The following is a 20,796-nucleotide window of genomic DNA, read 5'->3' as shown; positions in this document are numbered from 1 at the left end:
AATCAAGCCTACAGTGACTGATGGAGGGAAGAAGAGGAGAACTACAATGCCTGACTCCCAGTCTTATACTATGACCCCAAGGTGGTGCTTTCTCAATATACCTCAATCATTATAATTATTATTTGTTATCTGTATTATGCTAGTGGCCTATGGACCAACTGAGAATACAATGTCCCGGGCCGCTGTACAAACCTAGAATAGCCCCTTCCCTTAAGAGTTTACAAACTAAATAAATTGTCTTTTACTCTTGTAAATAATCTGCCTTTTTTCCATTAGAAATACCAGGAATATCAGACTTTATTTCCCTCCTTTTGCTAGAGATCTTTGACAAATTCAGATACAACAAGAGAGTAAAACTTGAAGAGAGAAGAGTGATTAAATCATAGGTCATCTTCTCCACCATACCACTAAATTGATAGTGTTTAAACAATTGATAAACAGTGTTGGACATCAACCATGTTATGTTAGAACTTGGTCTGCACTGTGAGGACAGGCATCAAAATCATGCTAAGAAACAGGTTAAAAACAATATTTTACCTCTGGTCTTTACAGAAAGGAGACACCTATATACACAGTAAAACAAACAGATTTACACATTTTGTAAAAAGAGAAAAACAACATATTAAAAGTAACTGTTATTGAACAGAAATGTTAACTTGTCTTCATCTACATATATAGCTATAAATTGTATCAACCACCCACAAAACAATTTTTGGTATTCTTTTCTGGCATTTTAAGGAATTTTTCATCTTTAACCTCTTAGGGCAGGTCTACACTAGAAGTGCACCGATGCAGCTGCACCGCTGTAGCACGTCTGGTGAAAACGCTCTATGCCGACGGGAGAGCGCTCTCCCGTTGACACAATTACTCCACCTCTGTGAGAGATGGAAGCTGAATACATAGGTAAAATTAACATTCTGGTATAAAAAAATTCTAAAAGTCAGTTTTCAGTTTGGATAAAAATACTAGACTGCATATGATTCATAACAAGGCAAGCAGTTAACATTAGAACTGGCCTGAAGACAAGAATTCCATTTTGGGGGAAAAATTGAGGTTTTGACATTGTTTTTGTTCTGTATCAGAACTACAACTTTTGAAATTATTCACAAAAAACATGAGAGAGCATTCCACCCCAAAAAGAACAGGAGTACTTGTGGCACCTTAGAGACTAACAAATTTATTAGAGCATAAGCTTTCGTGGGCTACAACCCACTTCTTCGGATGCCAACATTCCACCCCAGAATACTCAATAACCCAGTGGCTAGGGCATTCACCTGGGATGTGGGTTCAAGTCCCTGTTCTGCCTGAGTCGGACCAGGGTCTCCCACATCCCAAATGAGTGCCCTAACTACCAGTCTACAGAGTCAGCCTCTCTGATTCTCTTCTATTGGGAATGTTTCACTTTGTATAAATAAACAAACTTCATTGGGTTACAGAGAGAGGCTGACTCTATAGACCATGGTTAAGGCATTCACCTGAGAGATGGGAGACTCAGGTTCAAGTCCCAGCTCAGAATTAGCCACAGCAGGGACTGGAACCCTTCTCGCATGTCCTAGATCAGAGCCAAAACCACTGAGCTCTTGACTATTCTGGGTTGGCTACCCCGGGAGACATTTTCATTGAAACCAGTAAGTTTCCACTAAAAATTTCAGTTTTGATGAATCAGCATTTTCTAACAAAAAACATTTAATCAAAAACTAATTGTGGGCTTGCTGGTTAATATATAAATCTTCCCTACCCCTGGAAAATCCCAGAAGGGAGATTGTGACTTAAGGTCATCAGCCTCACAGGTCAACATCAAAAATGTGCAACTGACTAAACAAAATTACAGGAGAGTGGAAGAAAACCAGAATGGACTTGATCTCTTGGGCACCCATTCAGCAAAGTACTTAAATGTGTGCTTAACTTTAACTACTTGAGTCACCCAATTCACTTCAGTGGGACTATCAATGTGCTTAAAATTACACACATGTTCTTAAGTGCTTTGCTAGATCAGGGCCTTGCAGCACAACTCCCTGGGTGCTTTTGCTGGGTCTGTGGCAGGACTCAGTTCTGCCATTGAGATTACTAGCAAGTATTTTGCTGGATGGGAGTACAGAATTTTTCCCCCCTCTCTGTCATTATCAAGGGTAAGCTCAATATACATTTAAAAAATATTATCTTCTGATGATATTTGCATCAGAATACATGAGATTATTTGCATTTTTTAAAAATATAAAGCGGTTTAAATCTGAAGGCAGTGATGATTCCAGATTTAAAAAAAATTAGATTTAAAGGCTATTCAGATATAATAAATACACAAAAACTACTTTGGATTATGTTATTTTAATTACATTTTGCTTGATTTGCTCTCTTGACCCTTCACAGTAAAAATAATCATTCAAATTTTTATTACAGTACTTTCATTTTGCATATGTATCATAAAATATTATTCTGAAAATTATGTACTTTTTTTCAAAAAGAATCTGTCCCTCCATGAAAGTAAACTATGATTCAGTATAATTTCTCAGTGATTACTTAGAAATCCCTACACATTTTGCTATTACAGTATCCATCTGTTTTTGCACAGGCATCTTTATTCTTAAAAATATTATTGGGTGCAATATTGTGCTTGTTTATATTGATCTGCTGTCACTGGCAAAGCCAACAGTTACCCATTTCATAGGACCAGAAGTCAAAATTTCTGAGCATTTGGTCAACATTATATTCTAAAGTAAGCATTAATGGACCTTCTGTTGAGGATTTTAGGTGAAAAAAATACTATAGTGACAACATAAACAACATTTTAAAAGTTACCTCTAAATCTTTCAACTAATTTTAAAGTACAACACTATAAAAAAAGCAATCATCCCTTTTTTCATAAAGGAAAATAGTAAATGGTATAATTTAACGATAACTATATTAAAACTGCAATATCCAAAATGTGGCACCAGGACAAAACCCAATATTTCAATTTGTTGGTTAGCACACATGGTATGATAACAGAAAGAGGAAGAAAAATAAGTACCTACATGTTTATTCAGAAAGTATCTGCTTTAAAAGGCCAAGGTGTTTTTCATATTTTTAAAGAACATTTTGTTTCTTATTTTTATCATTTCTCTTAGAAGCTCAAAGCTGAAATATGCTGCCTTAGTGCAAATTGCTTTCTTTAAAAACAAGTTGGCTTCTTATTACAGTATATGGTTCTCACAGGTGCTGGACTGCTTGCATTGACATATTTTAAGAAAAAGCAACAATGATGCATTTATTCTTGGGGAAAATATGCATTTGGATGCTAATTACTGTTGATACTAGTGTTAAATTACTAGGGGTGTCTCTAGCTGCTAGATGAATACTCCAATACTGTGCTTTATTAGAATGACCTGCCAGAATTATTCCTTAGGCGATCTGCCATGGCGAAAGTACCTCTGAACAAGGCAGACAACACCATTAGCCAGCTAGTAAAGAAGTGGATGTTTCTTCTCCAGAGAGCCAGCAATGAACTGGTGTACATCTTGCACAGGCAGGGCGGCACCAACGTCCCTCATATGGGTGATTTGTGTGACATTACAGTGATCACTCATGCCTTCCGCCTTCTGACGTGCCTGGACACCATGGTGAGGAACATCACAGAAAGTGCCATGCCGGATATCATCAAGAAGCGAATCGCCAGGACCCCTCCAACCAAGATATTGCTACCTACCTGAGCGGCTCGCTGGAAGGCGAATTGGGAAGAGACGGTGGAGACTTTGCTTCACTCTGGACTCATGCCCACAATGCTACGTGACGACGGGAGAAGCATATTGGCTGCTGTTGGACGTGGTGCGAGGAACGTCAGGATTTGGGAGTCCTAGTACCAGAGGTGAAGAATGGACCACACAATCTTTACTCTGAAAGCTAGAACCATGCTGGAGAGAAACCTGAGGGATGCCAACCACTGCCAGTATGTGGAAAACCTGAAGCGGAAGCCGGGCCAGGGCAAGGTGTTCAAGGTGACGTGCAAGTGGGACACCAGCAACCACTTCCTCCCTGAGGGCAGCTTCACCCAATTTGTCGAACGGAGGTTCATCCACAGGACCCGTCTCAACTGCGTTCCACTGAACGGAGCCGTCCGCCACGGGAATCGGGACAAGCCAGGTAGGAAGTGCGGCTATGCCAACGAGACACTACCCCATATCCCATGTAGCTGCAAGCCCCATTCCAGAGCCTGGCAGCTGCAACACAACGCCATCCAAGGTCGCCAGGTCAGAGCTATCCCACCACCCATAGGGAAGGTTGCCATGAACTCCACCATCCCCGGAACCGACAGCCAACTGCGACCGGACATCATCATCACCAACGAAGACCGGAAGAAGATCATCCTGGTGGACGTCACAGTGCCCTTCGAGAACAGGACCCAGGCCTTCCGCAATGCCCGAGCTCGAAAGGTAGAGAAATATGCCCCTCTGGCCGACACCTTGAGAGCTAAGAGTTACCAGGTTCAGACAGACGCGCTGATTGTCGGAGCCCTGGGTGCATGGGACCCCAGTAACAAGCGAGTGTTGAGAGATTGCGGAATCGATCAGCGCTACACTCAGCTGATGCGGCAACTCATGGTGTCGGACGGCATCAGGTGGTCAAGGGACATCTACATAGAACACATCACCGGACATCGGCAATCCCAGGAGGGATAGCTGGAGTGCCGATGAGAAGCGCAGTGGGGAAAGTAACTGAAATACTTTCCTCGTGGACTGTATTTTCCAAATCGACTACCCTAAATGCTCAATTACTGAGGGACAATACTCACTCATTCCTATATTTGCTTTCTACAACCAACTCTCTGTATAACCTTTCGTGAGTGATGTACCCGAGTATTCAGATTCTAATATCTAAACTGTATTGTTAAATTTATTCACCTTAATTTGGGTTATCGCTGATTATGCACTATATGTATTTTATGACTTTTTAAAACAAACTTTGTATTGTGGATAATCTAAGAACTATACCCAGATATACAGATACTCTTTTCTTAACCTGTGTACTATATAATTTTTTTTAACATTAGCTTTAATAAAAAAAATTTTAAATCTATCCCAGGCAGCTGATTTCCAAGACAATGCTGCAGACTCTTGACAGGTTCAGACACCTCCCTTTCCTCCAAGAAAAGAACTAGTAACTCAAGCCACTCTGCTTGGCTCCCCATCCCTTCCACAGAAACAACTAGCAGGTCCAGAGGCACCTATGACCTGCCTTCCCACAAATTTCCAATCCAATAACCCCCCATTCCCTCCCCCCTTTTCTAATTCCTTTGCTACCTCACAACTTAGTACCCACTCTCCTAGTGACCTCAGACCTCTCCCCTCCTGATATGAAGCTTCTACACTGAAGCAATTCTTGATCAAAGAAATTAGCAAAAGCATAGATTTCAAAAGTTTCAATACAATTAACTTTGTCAAGTAACCTCTTAATATACATATAACACTGCAATTTATCAATTCATGCAAAATGTTCAGCAATTCAGTGAGTATTTACACTAATTCTTGTTATCTGAGCAGACTAGAACTATTTTGTTACAAGTGCAATCAAGAGAATCATCGAACATTTATTTAAGAGGGTTCTTAAATTAGAAGGACTGGCTTCAACAAAAAATCAAAAACAAACTTATTATACCATTGTTAATCAAAACCTTCTTTTTTATGGTTGCTTTGGTGACAGATCCTTATGATTCTGGATTGTTAACGATGAAGAATCTTAAATTAAGAGGAATCTCTTTCCTAGATATAAATCTTGACCAGAAGATTCAAAAGCTGACACATTTTTTCTGTCTGTATCTATTAAGATGTATGATAATACTAGCTTTCATTTTTATTTCAATTTTAAATGGAGTGCCACACTTTAGTTCCACATTCAGGACCCAATCCTGATGCCATTGTAATGAATCAGATTTCTAAATCTAATATCTATAAGAGCAAGATATGGGCCCAGATATTCTGGTGGCCGTTGCAGCTACTTGGAAGTCCCATTAATACATAAAACATATACAAAAAGATAATTGATTTTCAATTTCTCCTAGTATGGCCACTATTCTTACATTCAAAATCATTTGGAAAATAGACAGTAGATTTTAAAATATGCGACACATGAATGTGATTCTGATTTTATTTAACTGCTAAAGAAAAAAGTTATCTTTTGATGTGGCTACTGTATTTCTAAATACTTTCAAAATAAGGATATGTTCCTTCAGTTAAAACAATTTACTGCACAAAGTGATTTACCATTTTTATATGCACTGCACTGCTATTTAGTTGACACATGACTTGTCTGGTAGAGACAGTAAACATTTATTTTATTGTTTAAAAGTGCTTTAAAACATTAAGATCTATGCCAATTACAATATACATGCAAGATGTGGAATTTTTAGTGTTGAATAATTGCTCCTGAGGGAAGGACAGGAAATTATAATGAGTTTGCAGATTTGAAAGTGAAATGCCATTTAACATTTCTCTGAAAACTCAGTAACAAATTTGGAAAAAAGGAAAGAACCCTACAGTAACTGTGGTTCTGCGAGATGTTATAGTCAGGGGGAATCCAACTGTAGGGGCGATGCACTTCATGTGCACATGATTTCATTATTTTTAATAGTCTCCATCAGGGCCATATAATGTGCCCTGTGCCTCCTTGTGCTGCCATAAAGTACAAGGCAGCCATGTCCCTCCCTCAGTTCCCCCAGACCTGTTGTACGTCCAATAAGTATCAAGGCCATGCTGGACTGCCCATAGAGAGAAGCTCTTCTATTTAGATGAATGGGTTCTTCTGGCTGACATTTTCCTGCCTTGTAACAGGATTTCCTGGACCTGAAAGGAGCAGCCTCTGTCCGTAGTACTCAACCAGTCAACAGCCATGCCATCAGGTGCAGCAACTTCAGGTCTGGATGGAATATTTGTCTACGGGGTCCAGGCAGTCTGGGAGCTAGACTGGAACTGAATAGACATGTTCAGGAAGTCTGTTAGCCAAAACTGTGTAAGCCCATATGGAGCCACTCAAAAGCCACCCATGCCTTTGTCTCTTCTCATCTTGGAAATTACTCCAAAGAACAAGAAGATTGGTGAAAAAGTATATAGTATGCCTTGAGACCACTACAGAAGGAAAGCATTTTAGAAACAATCCCAGGTTTATGGCCCCCCGGGAACAAAAGTTCTGGCACAGCTTCCAGACAAAGGGAAGATGAATATGTGCCCCCTTGTTTGCTTATGTATGTCATTGCAGATGGATTGTCTGTCAGTATTTGCACAGTGGAGTTTTGAAGAATGTGGAGGAAGGCCCTCATGACTTCTGGGGCCTAGGTCTCTTGCATTTGTAGATGGTCCCAATGGACTTCTCAACCTGTGCCAGATATTTCCATACAATTTTTGTCAATGAGAGTGCTGAGAATGGTACATGCATGTTTCTGAGTTTCTTCTGCCATCTTAGTTCTGCAACAATGTGAGGTGAGCCCAAAGCCTTCTTGTTCATCTGGTGTTTCCCTGGGGAATCGACTGACCTGAGGCAGAGGTGAAGATGTCGCAGGTGAAGTCTGGCAAGTACTGCCATGTATATGCAAGCAAACATATGGCCAAGGAGCCCCAGACATGGCAATACCATCATAGTCAACTTTTACTCTATCCCGAGAACTAGCAATTGCATCAACAGGAATCTTCATTGAGAAAGTATACTCTTTCCGAGCTGGAGTCAATCAGAGATCCTATGAATTCTATCATCTGTGATGGCATAACAGATGATCTTTTTCATAGTTCATCATGTGGTCTAACATTTAGAGGTGGAAGACTTGCTCTTGTCTCCTGCTGGAATCTGCACTTGATCAGTCAATCATCCAGGTAAAGATAGACATCAGTGTTCTTCCTTCTGAGGTGTACAGGTACTATTGCCAGGCATTTCATGAAAACACTTAGTGGAGAATCCATTTTGTATTGATAATGGTTGGACCCCACTGTGAACCTCATGTACTTCCCACAGGCCAGATGGATGACTATGTGGAAGTATGTATCCTGAAAGTCAATAGCCACAAACCAGTCTTAAGCCTGGAGAGATGTGATGATGTAGGTAATTGTTATAATCCTGAATGTGAGGAGGAATATGTATTTGTTCAGTTTCTTCACGTCTAGGATAAGACAAAATCATCTTTCTTTTTTGGGATACAAAAGTACTGTGAGTGGAACTTCTTCCCCTGTACTCCCACATAACTTCTTCTATGTCTCCTAGATGAAGCAACAAGCCTTGTTTGTTTGTAATGAAGTCTCATGAAAAGGGTTCCTGAAAAGAAATGGGGAAGTGGGTTAGGTAGAAGGCAGAGAATGGAATTTTATAGGGTAATGTTCGGCTATGTTTTCTAATGCCCATTTGTTGGCTGTGATGGCTGCCCAGACCTGGTGGAATGGGACAAGACTGTTCCCAAAGGTGGGGCCAAGTTCCAGATTGATTCCGCTGTGATTCTTGACACTCCTGTCAAATCTGCTGCCCTCTGGAGAGGGTGCAGGGTTGGTCAAAGAGGCAGAAGACAGGTGTCTCGTGGAATAACTGAGTTTCTTTCTTTTCTGATACTCTGGCTGTCAGCCCATGGTGTAGGACAGCATCCTCTGCCTTTGTTGGGGCTGATATTTGTAGGGTTTTCTGTAGGGAGCCAGTTTTTAAATTCCCTGGTATTGTAGCATGGTGCTCAAGTCCTTGAGGGAATGGAGCAGTTCATCTCTCCTCTGGCTGAGGAGGTCCATTCCTTCAAAAGGAAGGTCTTCAATCGTGGCCTGTAGCTCACATGGTGTACCCGACACCTGGAGCCACAAGATGTGCCTCATTGCAAATAGCCTTGGCTATTGACCTCACGGCTGTATCAGAGGCATCCAAGGTCACCTCCAGTGATGTTCTTGTGGCCATCTGGCCCACTTTAATGATCTCCTTCATTTCATCCCTGCACTCCTGTTGGATTTTGGAAAGGAAGGAAGTGATCCTCTCCCAAATTATATTTGGTGAACAATGCCTGGTAGTTCACCACCTGAAGCTTCAGCAAGGCTGATGAACATACTTTGTATCCAAAAATGTCTACTTTCCTAGGGTCTTTGGCCTCAGGAATTCTTTAATGGACTTCAATTTTTCTTGTGCTGCAGAAATGACCAGGGACTCTGAGTTTGGGTGGGCATCAAAGTGCTCAAAAAACTCCATCGTACTTTACCTGAGGTCATTCCCCAATAGCAGCAGAGAAGCACCTCTGCTCAATGCTGGTGAGAAGGAATATGTTGGCAATGAGGAGGAGTGTCATCTCTCTTCCTCAAGAGGCAGAGCTCAGGTGTAGTGTGGAGCCAGTGTCGGTCACCTCATTGTTATTTGTAACTTCCTGGATGGGAAGGGATCAGTCTCTGTCCATGGTATCTCTAGAGGGGAGACAGACTCCTGCAAGGCATTTCTCAAGTCTTTGTTTGGCTCTTTTCTAGGTACTGGTATAAGGATCAGTGCCAGATCTCTCATTCCACCTAACTACTCAGTGGCTTTAACCTTGGAGGAGTGATAGGTCCAGTAGAGATAACACAAACCTTTCTTAGTTTTAGAGATATGTTTAGGCTCATAAATGTGAGTCAGTGTCCTGTTTATGACTGGGCATAGGTGCCAGGTTCAATGGCTGAAGTGCCAGTACAGGCTAGTATAGGCACCAGAGTCATCAGTGTCAGATCTGCTGATTCTAAGGTAGTTGGTGCTGAGGATGTTGGTGCTGAGCTCTTGGGCGCTGGGACCTTCACTGATGTTGAAGTAATCAATGTCAACTTCATTGGTGACAACTTTGTTGGTGTCCTCTGCCTTCTTTCCATCTAATCCCAGAATGTGATGTGTTCTCAAACTAGTGCAGGCCGATACTGGTTTATTTGGCCCCTCTCTGATTCTGTCACCTCTGGATACAAAGTGACCCATGTAGACTGATCTAGAAGATGTAGCTTGAGCCAAGATTCCCTTAACCTATAGATCCTGGAGAAATAGGACTTGCAATCAGAGCACCAGTCTGAGATGTCTCTCTCCCTAGGCAAAAGAGATATTGGCTTTGTACACCTTTGATGGGGATAAGTCTGTTGAAGGGTGGGAAGAATTTAAACCCTGTGAGGTGTTGTGGTTGGCACAAAGCACTTCACCCTAATGTCTGGGGAATATAGCTCTCACTGCATCGGGTGCCCCCCCTGCTGTTTGTTGCTCACTCTGCACCAGGTTCCAGACCAGGGACCCTATAAAAAGCAATCCAGGTCTGCTCGGTCCCCGTCCATGTTGCTGTTTCCCTTGGTTCCATCCTCTTTCTCTTGCCTGTCTCAGGGTTTACTACTGAAGCTTACACCAGTCCCAGTGGTTATTTCACCACCTTCTATCTTCTTGACAGATTCCTTACTCCTGGGCAGGATTCACTCCTATGACTTCCTTCTGGCCCTTGACAACCTCTCTCATCCCAGGAAGTGACTGCAGACTCCTTCCCCTGCAGCTGCTTTTTGCTCTCAGCTTCTTGGCTTTAGAGTGTTGGTCCAACCCTTCCCCAAACAGATTTCATTCTCAATTAACCCTGGCCTTCCTTCTCTCAGGTAACACCAGGTGACCTACTTGACCTCTCAGACCATCGTTAACCCTATCAACGTTGGTGTGAGACATACACCCCAGCACAGGGATCAGCAATCAAATTCTTATCTTCTTTCTTTCTTAATGAACACCCTATAGAAACAAGTATAAAGACAAGATTTCTTCACCAAGTTGGCCTGGGAAAATGGCTTAGAGTATCTAAAGAGAGAGTAGCAGATTGGACATTCCCTGCATTCCATCTCACCGACATTGGTTGTTAGCAGGAAGTGAGTTAGAGTCACAGCCACTCTACCTTTTATGTTGTGACGAAGTGGGAATGTTCTTGATGTGTTATTTGAATGCTGAGTGGGGAGTATTAACCTGGGAAGGTTGCAGGGGAGTTTTGCTGGGACTGCCTGCATTGGGGAAGGGAAGACACCTGAGCATGTAACATGAGAACCCAGGAAGGGGGTTGGAGGCCAGGTAACACCTCTGCCCAGGAAACTGGACAAAGGACACAAAGGCTGGGGGAGGAGCCAAAAAAAGGCCAGAAAGGAGGGGGCTGAAGGGAGTTTCAGTTTGGAGCTGGCTGGGAAATAAAGAGGGGCGCCCCGACCAACAGGGCTGTGGCCTCCCGGGGGTCCCCAGATGGACCTAACTAAAGGGGGTCCTGTTGTCTGTATCGGCAAGACCTGTTTTGGACTGTGTTCCTGTTGTCTAAATAAACCTTCTGTTTTACTGGCTGGCTGAGAGTCATGGTGAATCGCAGGAAGCCGGAGGTGCAGGGCCTTGTCTTCCCCACACTCCGTGACATATGTCCTCACAGGGGAGCATGAGGTGGCACAGGAACAGGGCCGGCTCCAGGCACCAGCTCAGCAAGCAGGTGCTTGGGGCGGCCAAGGGGAAGAGGCGGCACGTCGGGCTCTTCGGCGGCAATTCGGCGGCGGGTCCCTCGGTCCCTTTCAGAGGGAAGGACCTGCCGCCAAAGTGCCGCCGAAGAAGAAAGTGGTGCAGTGGAGCTACCGCCAAATTGCCGCCAATCACGATCGCAGCTTTTTTTTTTTCCCCGCCTCTTGGGGGGGCAAAAACCCGGGGGCGGGCCCGCACAGGAAGCATGTGTGGCCCCAATGGAAATGGAAATTAGCAGGGCTAAGATGGAGTTTGAAGAACAAATTGCCAATAACCAAACAAATAATTTAATTGTATCAAAAACAGGAAGCCTGCGAAAGGACTAGTAAATTTGCTGAACTATCAGGGACTAACAAGAGCAATAGGATATTATAGAAAAGTTACATGATTCATTTGCATCAGCTTTCAACAGTGAAGATGTTTAGGAGACATCTATCCCAAAGCTACTCTTTTTAGGTAATAAAAACCAGGTATTGTCAGAGAGTGAGGCGTCAAAGATAGTAGTAATGCTGGAACAAAATAGTAAATTAAAGAACAACTAAGTCACCTGCACCTAATGATATACATCCAGGAGTCTGTTTCTGAAGTTTTTTTGTTGAAGAATTGCCACTTTTAGGTCTGTATCGGCAGAATGTTATAATTCCTTAGCCTGGACCAGTACACACAAGAGGTTCACTTCCACACAAATTTGATATCAGGAATTATAACATTCAAAAACCAGTAGGAAAACACTTCAATCTCCCTGGTCACTCAATAACAGACCTAAAAGTGGCAATTCTTCAACAACAAAAACTTCAAAAACAGACTCCAACGTGAAACTGCAGAACTAGAATTAATTTGCAAACTGGACACCATCAAATTAGGCCTGAATAAAGACTGGGAGAATTGTCTTGTTAGACTGACCTCACACTTGGTAAGGCAACTCCCATCTTTTCATGTATTTATACCTGCTCCTGTATTTTCCACTCCATGCATCTGATGAAGTGGGTTCTAGCCCACAAAAGCTTATACCCAAATAAATTTGTTAGTATCTAAGGTGCCACAAGGACTCCTCATTTGTTTTTGCTGATACAGACTAACATGGCTACCACTCTGAAACCTCCCAAAGTCTAGAAACTGGCTAAGACTGAAAACAAAGAATAATACCACAGTGCCCCCATGTTCCACACAAGGACAGGTGTTCTTTAATACACTTATTAATGATCTGGAAAAGGCGGTAACTGGTGAGGTGGCCAATTTGCAGATGATACAAAAATTATTTAGGATAGTCAAGACCTCAGAAGACTGTGATGAACTTTGCAGGGGCCTCATAAATCCAGGTGAAAGGGTAGCACAATGGGAGATGATATTCTTTGTACACAAATGCAAAATAATACATATTGTAAGAACTAAGTAGAACTGCTCATACACATTGCTGAATTCTAAATTAACTTTAACCTCTTAGAAAGAAGACCTGAACATCACAGCTCAATAAAAACCCTCTGCTCAATGTACAGCAGTGATAAGAAAAACAAAAATCATGTTAGGACACACAGAACCAGAAATAAAATAATATTGAAAATATTATACCACCATTCTGGAAGATGTCATTCTCATTGCTGTAAATTTACAGACCCCACAGACAATACATAACAGATTATCTGCAGGCATAATTCTATTGATTTCAATGGACCTTAGCTTGCAAAGAATTTGACCCCACAAATCTTATTTGTATTCATTAGTTTAAAATATTAGAGGGAATACAGTAATATAAAAAGACAACCCAAATAATCTGGAGAGTTATCTTACCATGGCAACTACTGGAGTTCTTTCTGTTGATGACAAGAAAACAGATAATTGCTTATGCTGTTTATGTGATTCTTCAGTGCTCCTTTTGCCCTAAGAATTCCAAAGTACACAGAAGTGTTAGTCTTTAAAAAACTCTATTTCAGAATCTGAAAATTCCTTTGTAGTTTTAATTGACATCAGTTCTGTTGGCATTAGAATCAATCCATTCAGTGTTTACAAATACATATTGCCTCCTCCCAGCCAAGTTCCCCATTACAATATAAACCTCTTGAAACCTAAACAAATACATGATATTAAGGTACTGTTAAGACTATGAGGTTCAGTGCTCCAAACTCAGCAAACAAAAAGCTAAGATGATGACAGCCTGGCCCTATTGCTCATCCTTTATATTTTATAGCAAATACTTAACAATATAAACATCAAAATATAGATGTAATCATCTAAAAAGAGAAACAGGAATAAAAAATAGTGTAATGCAGCAAAGCTAAATTTTTACTATGAGCACTTTAACTTTTAAAGTTCCTGGTTTTTGAGTATTTAAATTTATAAACTTATTGTTATATTAACAATATGAAGAGTAATTTATTTGGTTTTCCTAAAAGGAAAAAAGAAAAGTTAAAAGGGGGCCTTAAGGGTTCAAAGAACCTTTATTTATTTATTTCAACTCACGTTGTGGTCTATCAGCAATCTTTATGCACACATACAATAAAAATATTTTAAAACATTTACATGAATAATAAGCTAAATTAACCTAACATCAAAAATATGTTTGATTTCAGATTGCTATGCATTAAGCTGTTAGGACCTGATTCAGGGAAGCACACAGGCACATGCTTAATTCCCACTGACTTCAAACGGCACATGTATTATTGTAATGTGGGGCTCCATAAGTACAGGAGCTTAATGGTGACATCAATACGACTTAAACACATGCTTAAGCAGGGTCTTAATGCATGCACCTTAGCTGTTCTAATTACAGAACTAAAAAAGCCTACATTATAACAACACTTGTGGAGCTCGTAATGTCCATTTCCACAAGAACATGGTTTGTAACATGTAACACTTATAACCGTGGCATGCATGGGTGCTTATAAACATCACAAGAGTTCCAGCACAAAAGTAGAACCACCACAGGAGCAGGAAAGAAAAGATTGAGCAAATAGACTGTTTCCTGAGCCTGCAAACTTGTACTTATAAAATGTACCCAGGGCTACTACAGTAGGGATTACAATGAGAGCATAAAAGGATAAAGGGTACTTTTCAAGATACTGACAGCATCTTTACTCACAGCTACAGGCTTACATTTGTTGTGGGGAAGGTGGGGACAGGTTCAGGACCATGCAGTTTCCTCACCTGCACTCTTCTACTCTCTACCCTATATCCATTCTCTCTCCTCTAGTCCAATGACCCATACACACACAAAGCCCACTCACCCCAGGTTGGGAATCTATTATATAAATTATGCTCCCCACTGCTTTTGTGACACCATTTAAGCTCTGCACTTCTTACTCAGTGGAAACCTTTATGTGCTGCCAACTTGGTGTATTTAAAAGCTTTATGCACAAAAAATTAAATGCAGGAAATGGAAGAACAGGAACAGAGGAAACAATAATCATGAGCTACATTACTCCAACTAGAATAATAATTTTTTGACTACTGTAACAACTTTTGTGGCCAACACTGAAAGCTATGGCCTTGAGAACCGATGTAGCATTTTGAAATGTTAACTGCAATTTTTGTTCTTTTTCAATCACCATAGTTCATTTATTATTTAATGCAGTGAGTTTTTAAGTATATTTTATATAGGGGTTTACATAGCTAAAGGTATCAATATTTTGTTATTCATCTCTCTTAATCAATCAGTACATGAATGTGGAAAACACTAGCTATTTTTGAGAATGTCTTTTGTTAAAGGTGTAGTAATTGGGGGGCGGGGGGTTAAATTTTGTGTTCCATTAGGTTTTAGTAGCCACTTTTAAAACTGAATAGAGGTGCCATGAAACACTGCTAACCACTGATTTTGGTGCACAGACCTGGCTATATCCCCAAGAAACCATAGTTTGCTACCCCCACCTCTATGAACAGACTGTTAGATCTAAATTTTTCTATATTGAGTTCTAATGATAATGTATGTGAACTGTTCAGCTTGCTTGATTAAGACCTAGGGGAATTAAGTTATTTGCATTTGACAAATACTGGAAAAAACTGTCCTACATCTAACATATTTAGTAATATATATTCTCTTCCTTCCCATATGATAATAATTCTGTTAAAGTAAGCTGTCAGAGAGCAATAATGGGGTCCTTAGGTCAGTGATTCTCAAACTTTTGTACTGGTGACTCCTTTTACACAGCAAGCCTGTGTGTGCAACCCCTCCTATAAATTAAAAAAAAAACCTTATAAATTAAAAACACTTTTTTACATATTTAACACCATTATAAATGCTGGAGGGAAAGCAGGTTTTGGGGCGGAGGTTGACAGCTCACGACCCCCCACGTAATAATCTCGTGGCCCCCTGAGGGGTCCCAACCTGCAGTTTGAGAACCCCTGCCTTAGGTAGTTGTACTTGATATATTTGATAATACAGAACTTGAGAGACAGAGTCACTCCATGAGTGAAATAGGTTCATTACTTGATTCTGCATGAGAAGCACTTATTTTGTTGTTTATGTTTAGTTTGACTTTTAAGATTTTTATATCTTTACTTGAATGCTGAAATCTAGGAATACTGTACTTTTCCATTTATAAAAAAACTATTTTAGAACAAAAATTAAGAAAAAACACTTATTGTGCTCTTCATTGTAAAACAAGATTAGAAAATTACTGTAGCTCATCTTTTGTTTACTTGCCTCAGCCTAATTTTATCTGTGAATGCAGTATTGATTATTTATTGTCAGAAAGCAATGCTGAGTACTCTGTAATTCCAGAAACCTAACATAAATTTGCCAACAACTAAGCCATGTGAATTGTTACACTGTTTCATGATTGGTTAATCTAGCTGAAAGCAGTATAATCCTACTGGATGTTTTCTAAGGAGGCTAGAGTCCTCATCACTTTAACTGGCATACATTATATGTCTGTGAAAGATCACAGAGAACCAAACCATGGAGAACTGTATGAGAGCTGGGAGCTCTATTGAGAAAAAATATGTTTTAGATCTAAATTATTTTGATCCTGACCAAGAATTTTGCAAAGAAGAAGAAGAGCATAAATAACGAAAAGATTACTAACTGAGGTCTGTGAAATAATGGTTAATGTTAACCAACTCTCAAACACTGTTAGAAAACTTAGCCTAAAAATTACTCTGATATAGAAGAGGCCTGGCAGCAGCCTAACCAATAATACAACCTCAATAGGGGTGCAGAAGGGGCAGAAGCTCCTGTGAATGGTGGGGCAAGGGGATAGAAGGGGGATACTGAGACTCGGAGGCAGACGGCTCCAGGCTAGAAAGGAGAACTCAGAGTTCCTATCTGCTCCTGGGATCATTACAGCCCTTCCAGGCTCCACTCCCTGTTCTCCAGCCTGACCTCAGGCACCACCACAGCTGCGCCAGCCCCTCTGGATCCTGTTCCCACCTCCACTCAGGGGCTTTCATGAATTTATGTAGGCATGGAGTCCCCACAATAGTTCCACTGTGAGGGCACTAGCCCCTCTTGCCCTCTGGTTGCACCACCTGAGAAAACCATATTTGAACTTTGCAGAAAGCGTTACTGTAAGTTAATCAAAAAACTATGAATTATTACAGGGAACCTGTGAAGAAGGCAGAACATTCTTTAGCCTTCACAAAAGTTTAATTTTATTTTATAGAAACCTAACCAGTGCTGGTGCATATTATATAAATAAGAATTGAAAAGTAAGTATGGAAGCAGGGGAAAGGGCTGGAAAGAGACCCTGCTGTGGAGCAGAGAACTAGACACTCGTGAAAAATCTTTGTGGGAACAAGATAAAACAAGAACAGATCAAAGAAAGGTACAAGGATGGATTGCAAAACAAGCGTAAGAAGCACGCAGACCTCTCAAATGCAGTTTTATTCACAAGTGAGCCTGCGCACAGAACTATTTGTGAACCATGCTTACTCAGCACAGCTCTCTGTCCTTCTCTAGTGTCTAGATCAAACAAAATTTAATGTATCTGCTCAGCCTTTGAGCTAACAAGTGAGGGTTTTTCAGCTGAGGCAGCAAAGGCTCAGATTTTAGATCTATAGGTCCAGGTTTTAATCCCTCTGTCAATACTCCATGCAGGGATGTCAAAGAACATCTCCAAAATAAAAAAAAAGTTGTAGTGGACAGATAATGGCTGGGAGCAACTCACCCATGAGCTAGCAGGTGAAAAGTAAAGTTTGCCTAAATACGAAGTGTTCTTGACTGGACGAACTAAGCCACCCCTCCAGGGTATCTTGTGATTAACAATGACCAGGGAGAAGAGAGAAAAGTTATCTACTTATTGTTCTACTGAAATTTTGTGTTTGCATGAAATATTTATTTTTATAACTTTTACTGTTGAAGTAACATATGTCAGAAATTGGAAGATCCTGGAAACTGGTCCCCATTTAAGATAAGGCCCCTTTATTCTACTATGCAAAGTGTAAATTTATTTTATTTAAGGCTTCTTTTCTTGCCAGAGTGAGGTAAAGGGATTTTAGTTTAAATGACAGTGATGCCCCATGTGATTATCATTGCAGTAATTAAGGGTAATACAATAACAGTGATAATTTATAAAAACAAGTTTTACCTGTACATAAATCCTAAAGTAAAAAATGGTATATCTATCTACTCTTTTACATAAATGTTGTGTGACTAGAGCACCTGTGGAAAAGTTAACAGTTGATCTATGTGCATTGCTTGTTTGTAATCAATGATTGAAAAGTCTCTTACACAAAACAGCATGAACGTATATATTCCTCAAAAAGAACAGGAGTACTTGTGGCACCTTAGAGACTAACAAATTTTTTGAGCATAAACTTTCGTGGGCTATAGCCCACTTCATCGGATGCATATAATGTATGCTGTAGCCCACAAAAGCTTATGCTCAAATAAATTTGTTAGTCTCTAAGTTGCCACAAGTACTCCTGTTCTTTTTGCGGATACAGACTAACACGGCTGCTACTCTGAAACCGGTATATATTCCTAAACAGCATACGACTCTGGTGGAAACAATTGCTTGCAGAAATCTTATTTTGCATTACTATCTGTTCAAGTCTTATTAATATTTGAGCAAAAAGTTAAGTCTATTGTCCAAATGTTGAGTAGGAATATTGTTAACAATTATTAGATATGTGCTATATTTCCAAATAAGAAATCCTAGTGAGAAAGAAACATAGAATTGTTAAATTATTTCAATATCCGATTGTCTGTGTTATTGCATGGCCAAATGGAAATTATCTGGGCAAATCTGTGTTATATGAAGGGATGATATCCTTCATGCCACCTCCATCAATTAAAAATATCACCAAACTTGCCTGTTCTACTTTATGAATATTTATTATTTTAGCTTTGCTAATTAACTGGTGCCCAGCTTGGTTCTAATTGGGAATTTGATGGTAGTCCTTGCTCGTTTTAATAATTGTGTGCATATACGTGAGGGTAGAATTTGATCCTGAGTGCATTAGTTAGATTATATACCCAGATTAATCAGCATCAGGCCAAACTGCCATACCATGGTGAATATATGGCAGAATATAAAAATATGCCCATGTTACTTAACCTGAACTGAGAAAATTCTGACTCAGTTGATAAAGTTAAGCGTTTCAGTAACATACCTACACAGCATTTTTAGAAACAAAGTGGGATCTTGGTGTTCTGATATGCATGTCAAAATGTCTGAAGTGTGTTTTTTTTGTTTGTTTGTTTGTTTTTTATTGTTTTGTTTTTCCCCCTAGCTCACAGTTATTTCAGTAGAGTTGGAGTCCAAGTTCTGGGCAAATATTGAAAAGTTGAAACATGCCTATATGGATCTATATTATACAATTATGGGTGTTTATTATTTAGTTCTCTTCTTCACAATGTGTATTGCATTGCAAATTGGGAAACTGGTCAGGATGGGTCAGGTTCTGAGGGGAAGGAATTTTTCCCTAGGTCAGATTGGCAGTGACCTTGGAGCGCGGGGTGGATTGCCTTCCTCTGCAATGTGTGGGTGCAGGTCACTTGCCACACATCTGTGTATATCTCATTTAATCATTTCCCTAATTGGAGGGACCTCAAGCACTGGTGCATCTTGGTGCCTCCTATTCACTACCCATGGTACATAATAATCTAATCTCCTGTGTCCCTCATTTACTTTGGCCTCAGTTCCAAAGGATTTGAATGCAGGTGCTTGGTGGTGTCAATGGCCTGCAACATACAAGAGATCAGACTAAATGTCCTAGTCATAGAGTCAAAGGCCAGAAGGGATAACATTTTTAAGAATATACATTTTACTTCTACAGAATATTCATGAAGCATTTCCAAAATCCTGAGGCATTTTATCCTGACAGATCAAGTCCCCAAGAACCTCTCTTTACCATTTTAAAAAAGTTAATAGCTTCAAGTTACCTGATAATCAGCTGGTCCAGGAGTACAGAAAGCTCCCCTCTTAAAAACATATAGAGGTCGAGGAGTTGAAGATCCAAATGCTCCTTTCTTTGTACACTCCAAGTAAGCTTTTTTAAAATTCTCTCTTTCAATACTATAGTTGAGAATGTTATAGAAAGCTGGACCTGAAAAAGTCACAGTAGAGTTATGAGCCACCATCATAGTTTTGATTTTTTATCATAAATAGTCATTTAGAAATACATTATATTTTAATATTCATTTAAAATTGTTATGTTTTCATACTGTAATGAAATTGTCTCAACCAATGAAAACACAGGGATGCCATACATTTGCTGACCCACATCTGTGAAGTTATCTGCCAGTTATATCAATGTATGGACCCTGTGGTCTGAGGGATTTTGATTTGCAAAATGATTAGTTATAGTTCAGTAATATATACAGTAATCACTCTTAAAAGCTTTCCCATTTTGCCTTGGATAACTAAATAACTACCTCAATACTAGTAGTGTTACTTTAAAGTCCTGTTCAGTCACCCTTACACAGACTGAGTAGCATCTTACTGTGCAAGTAGCCCACTGTCCATGACAGCAGTTACCCAGGACAGACAGCACTGGTATTGCAGTATTGTTGATTTAGTGAAGAATGGGACAGCAGTTTAATAAGTGGGACTACTCAAAGAAAAATGGACTACTCAACATGAGTAAGGGTGGCAGAACAGAACATGGGGTGAAACTCATCCATGGGCAAAGGGCCTGGACAAGGCTTATACACCACTTAAGTCCTCAAAATAGAACATTGCAAAAGGGAGAGTTGTACCCTCAGTAAACACCTAGGGAATGTGACACATACAGGAATGCCATTAGATATTAGAAAACAAAAAATATGTTTAGTTACAGTTAAAGCTGCAGCAGAACACACCCCCTCCACCCAAAACCTTAAAAACATGGAAATAAGAAGTTAAGGGGAATTACATGTGCATTCCTTTCCATCTTCATACTGCCTACAATGCTATTGATAATGCACTCTAATGCTCC

General features: G+C 40.2%; 1 protein-coding gene across 1 annotated transcript in view; it reads right to left on the bottom strand.

Moving 5' to 3' along the window:
- STPG2 (sperm tail PG-rich repeat containing 2) overlaps positions 1-20,796 on the bottom strand; it is a 415,406-nt gene that overhangs the window by 303,587 nt on the left and 91,023 nt on the right. Inside the window, exons 9-11 of the mRNA XM_026660500.1 lie at positions 20,579-20,591; positions 19,763-19,926; positions 13,234-13,323 (exon numbers count right to left, since the gene is read on the bottom strand). Coding sequence (XP_026516285.1) covers positions 13,234-13,323; positions 19,763-19,926; positions 20,579-20,591 — 267 coding nt within the window. The remainder of the gene's footprint in view (positions 1-13,233; positions 13,324-19,762; positions 19,927-20,578; positions 20,592-20,796) is intronic.

Source organism: Terrapene carolina, unplaced genomic scaffold, assembly GCF_002925995.2.
Source record: "Terrapene carolina triunguis isolate 2854851 unplaced genomic scaffold, T_m_triunguis-2.0 Scaffold789, whole genome shotgun sequence".
NCBI lineage: Eukaryota > Metazoa > Chordata > Testudines > Emydidae > Terrapene > Terrapene triunguis.
Note: the sequence above shows the minus strand (reverse complement) of the source record. Positions and strands in the feature narration are given on the sequence as shown.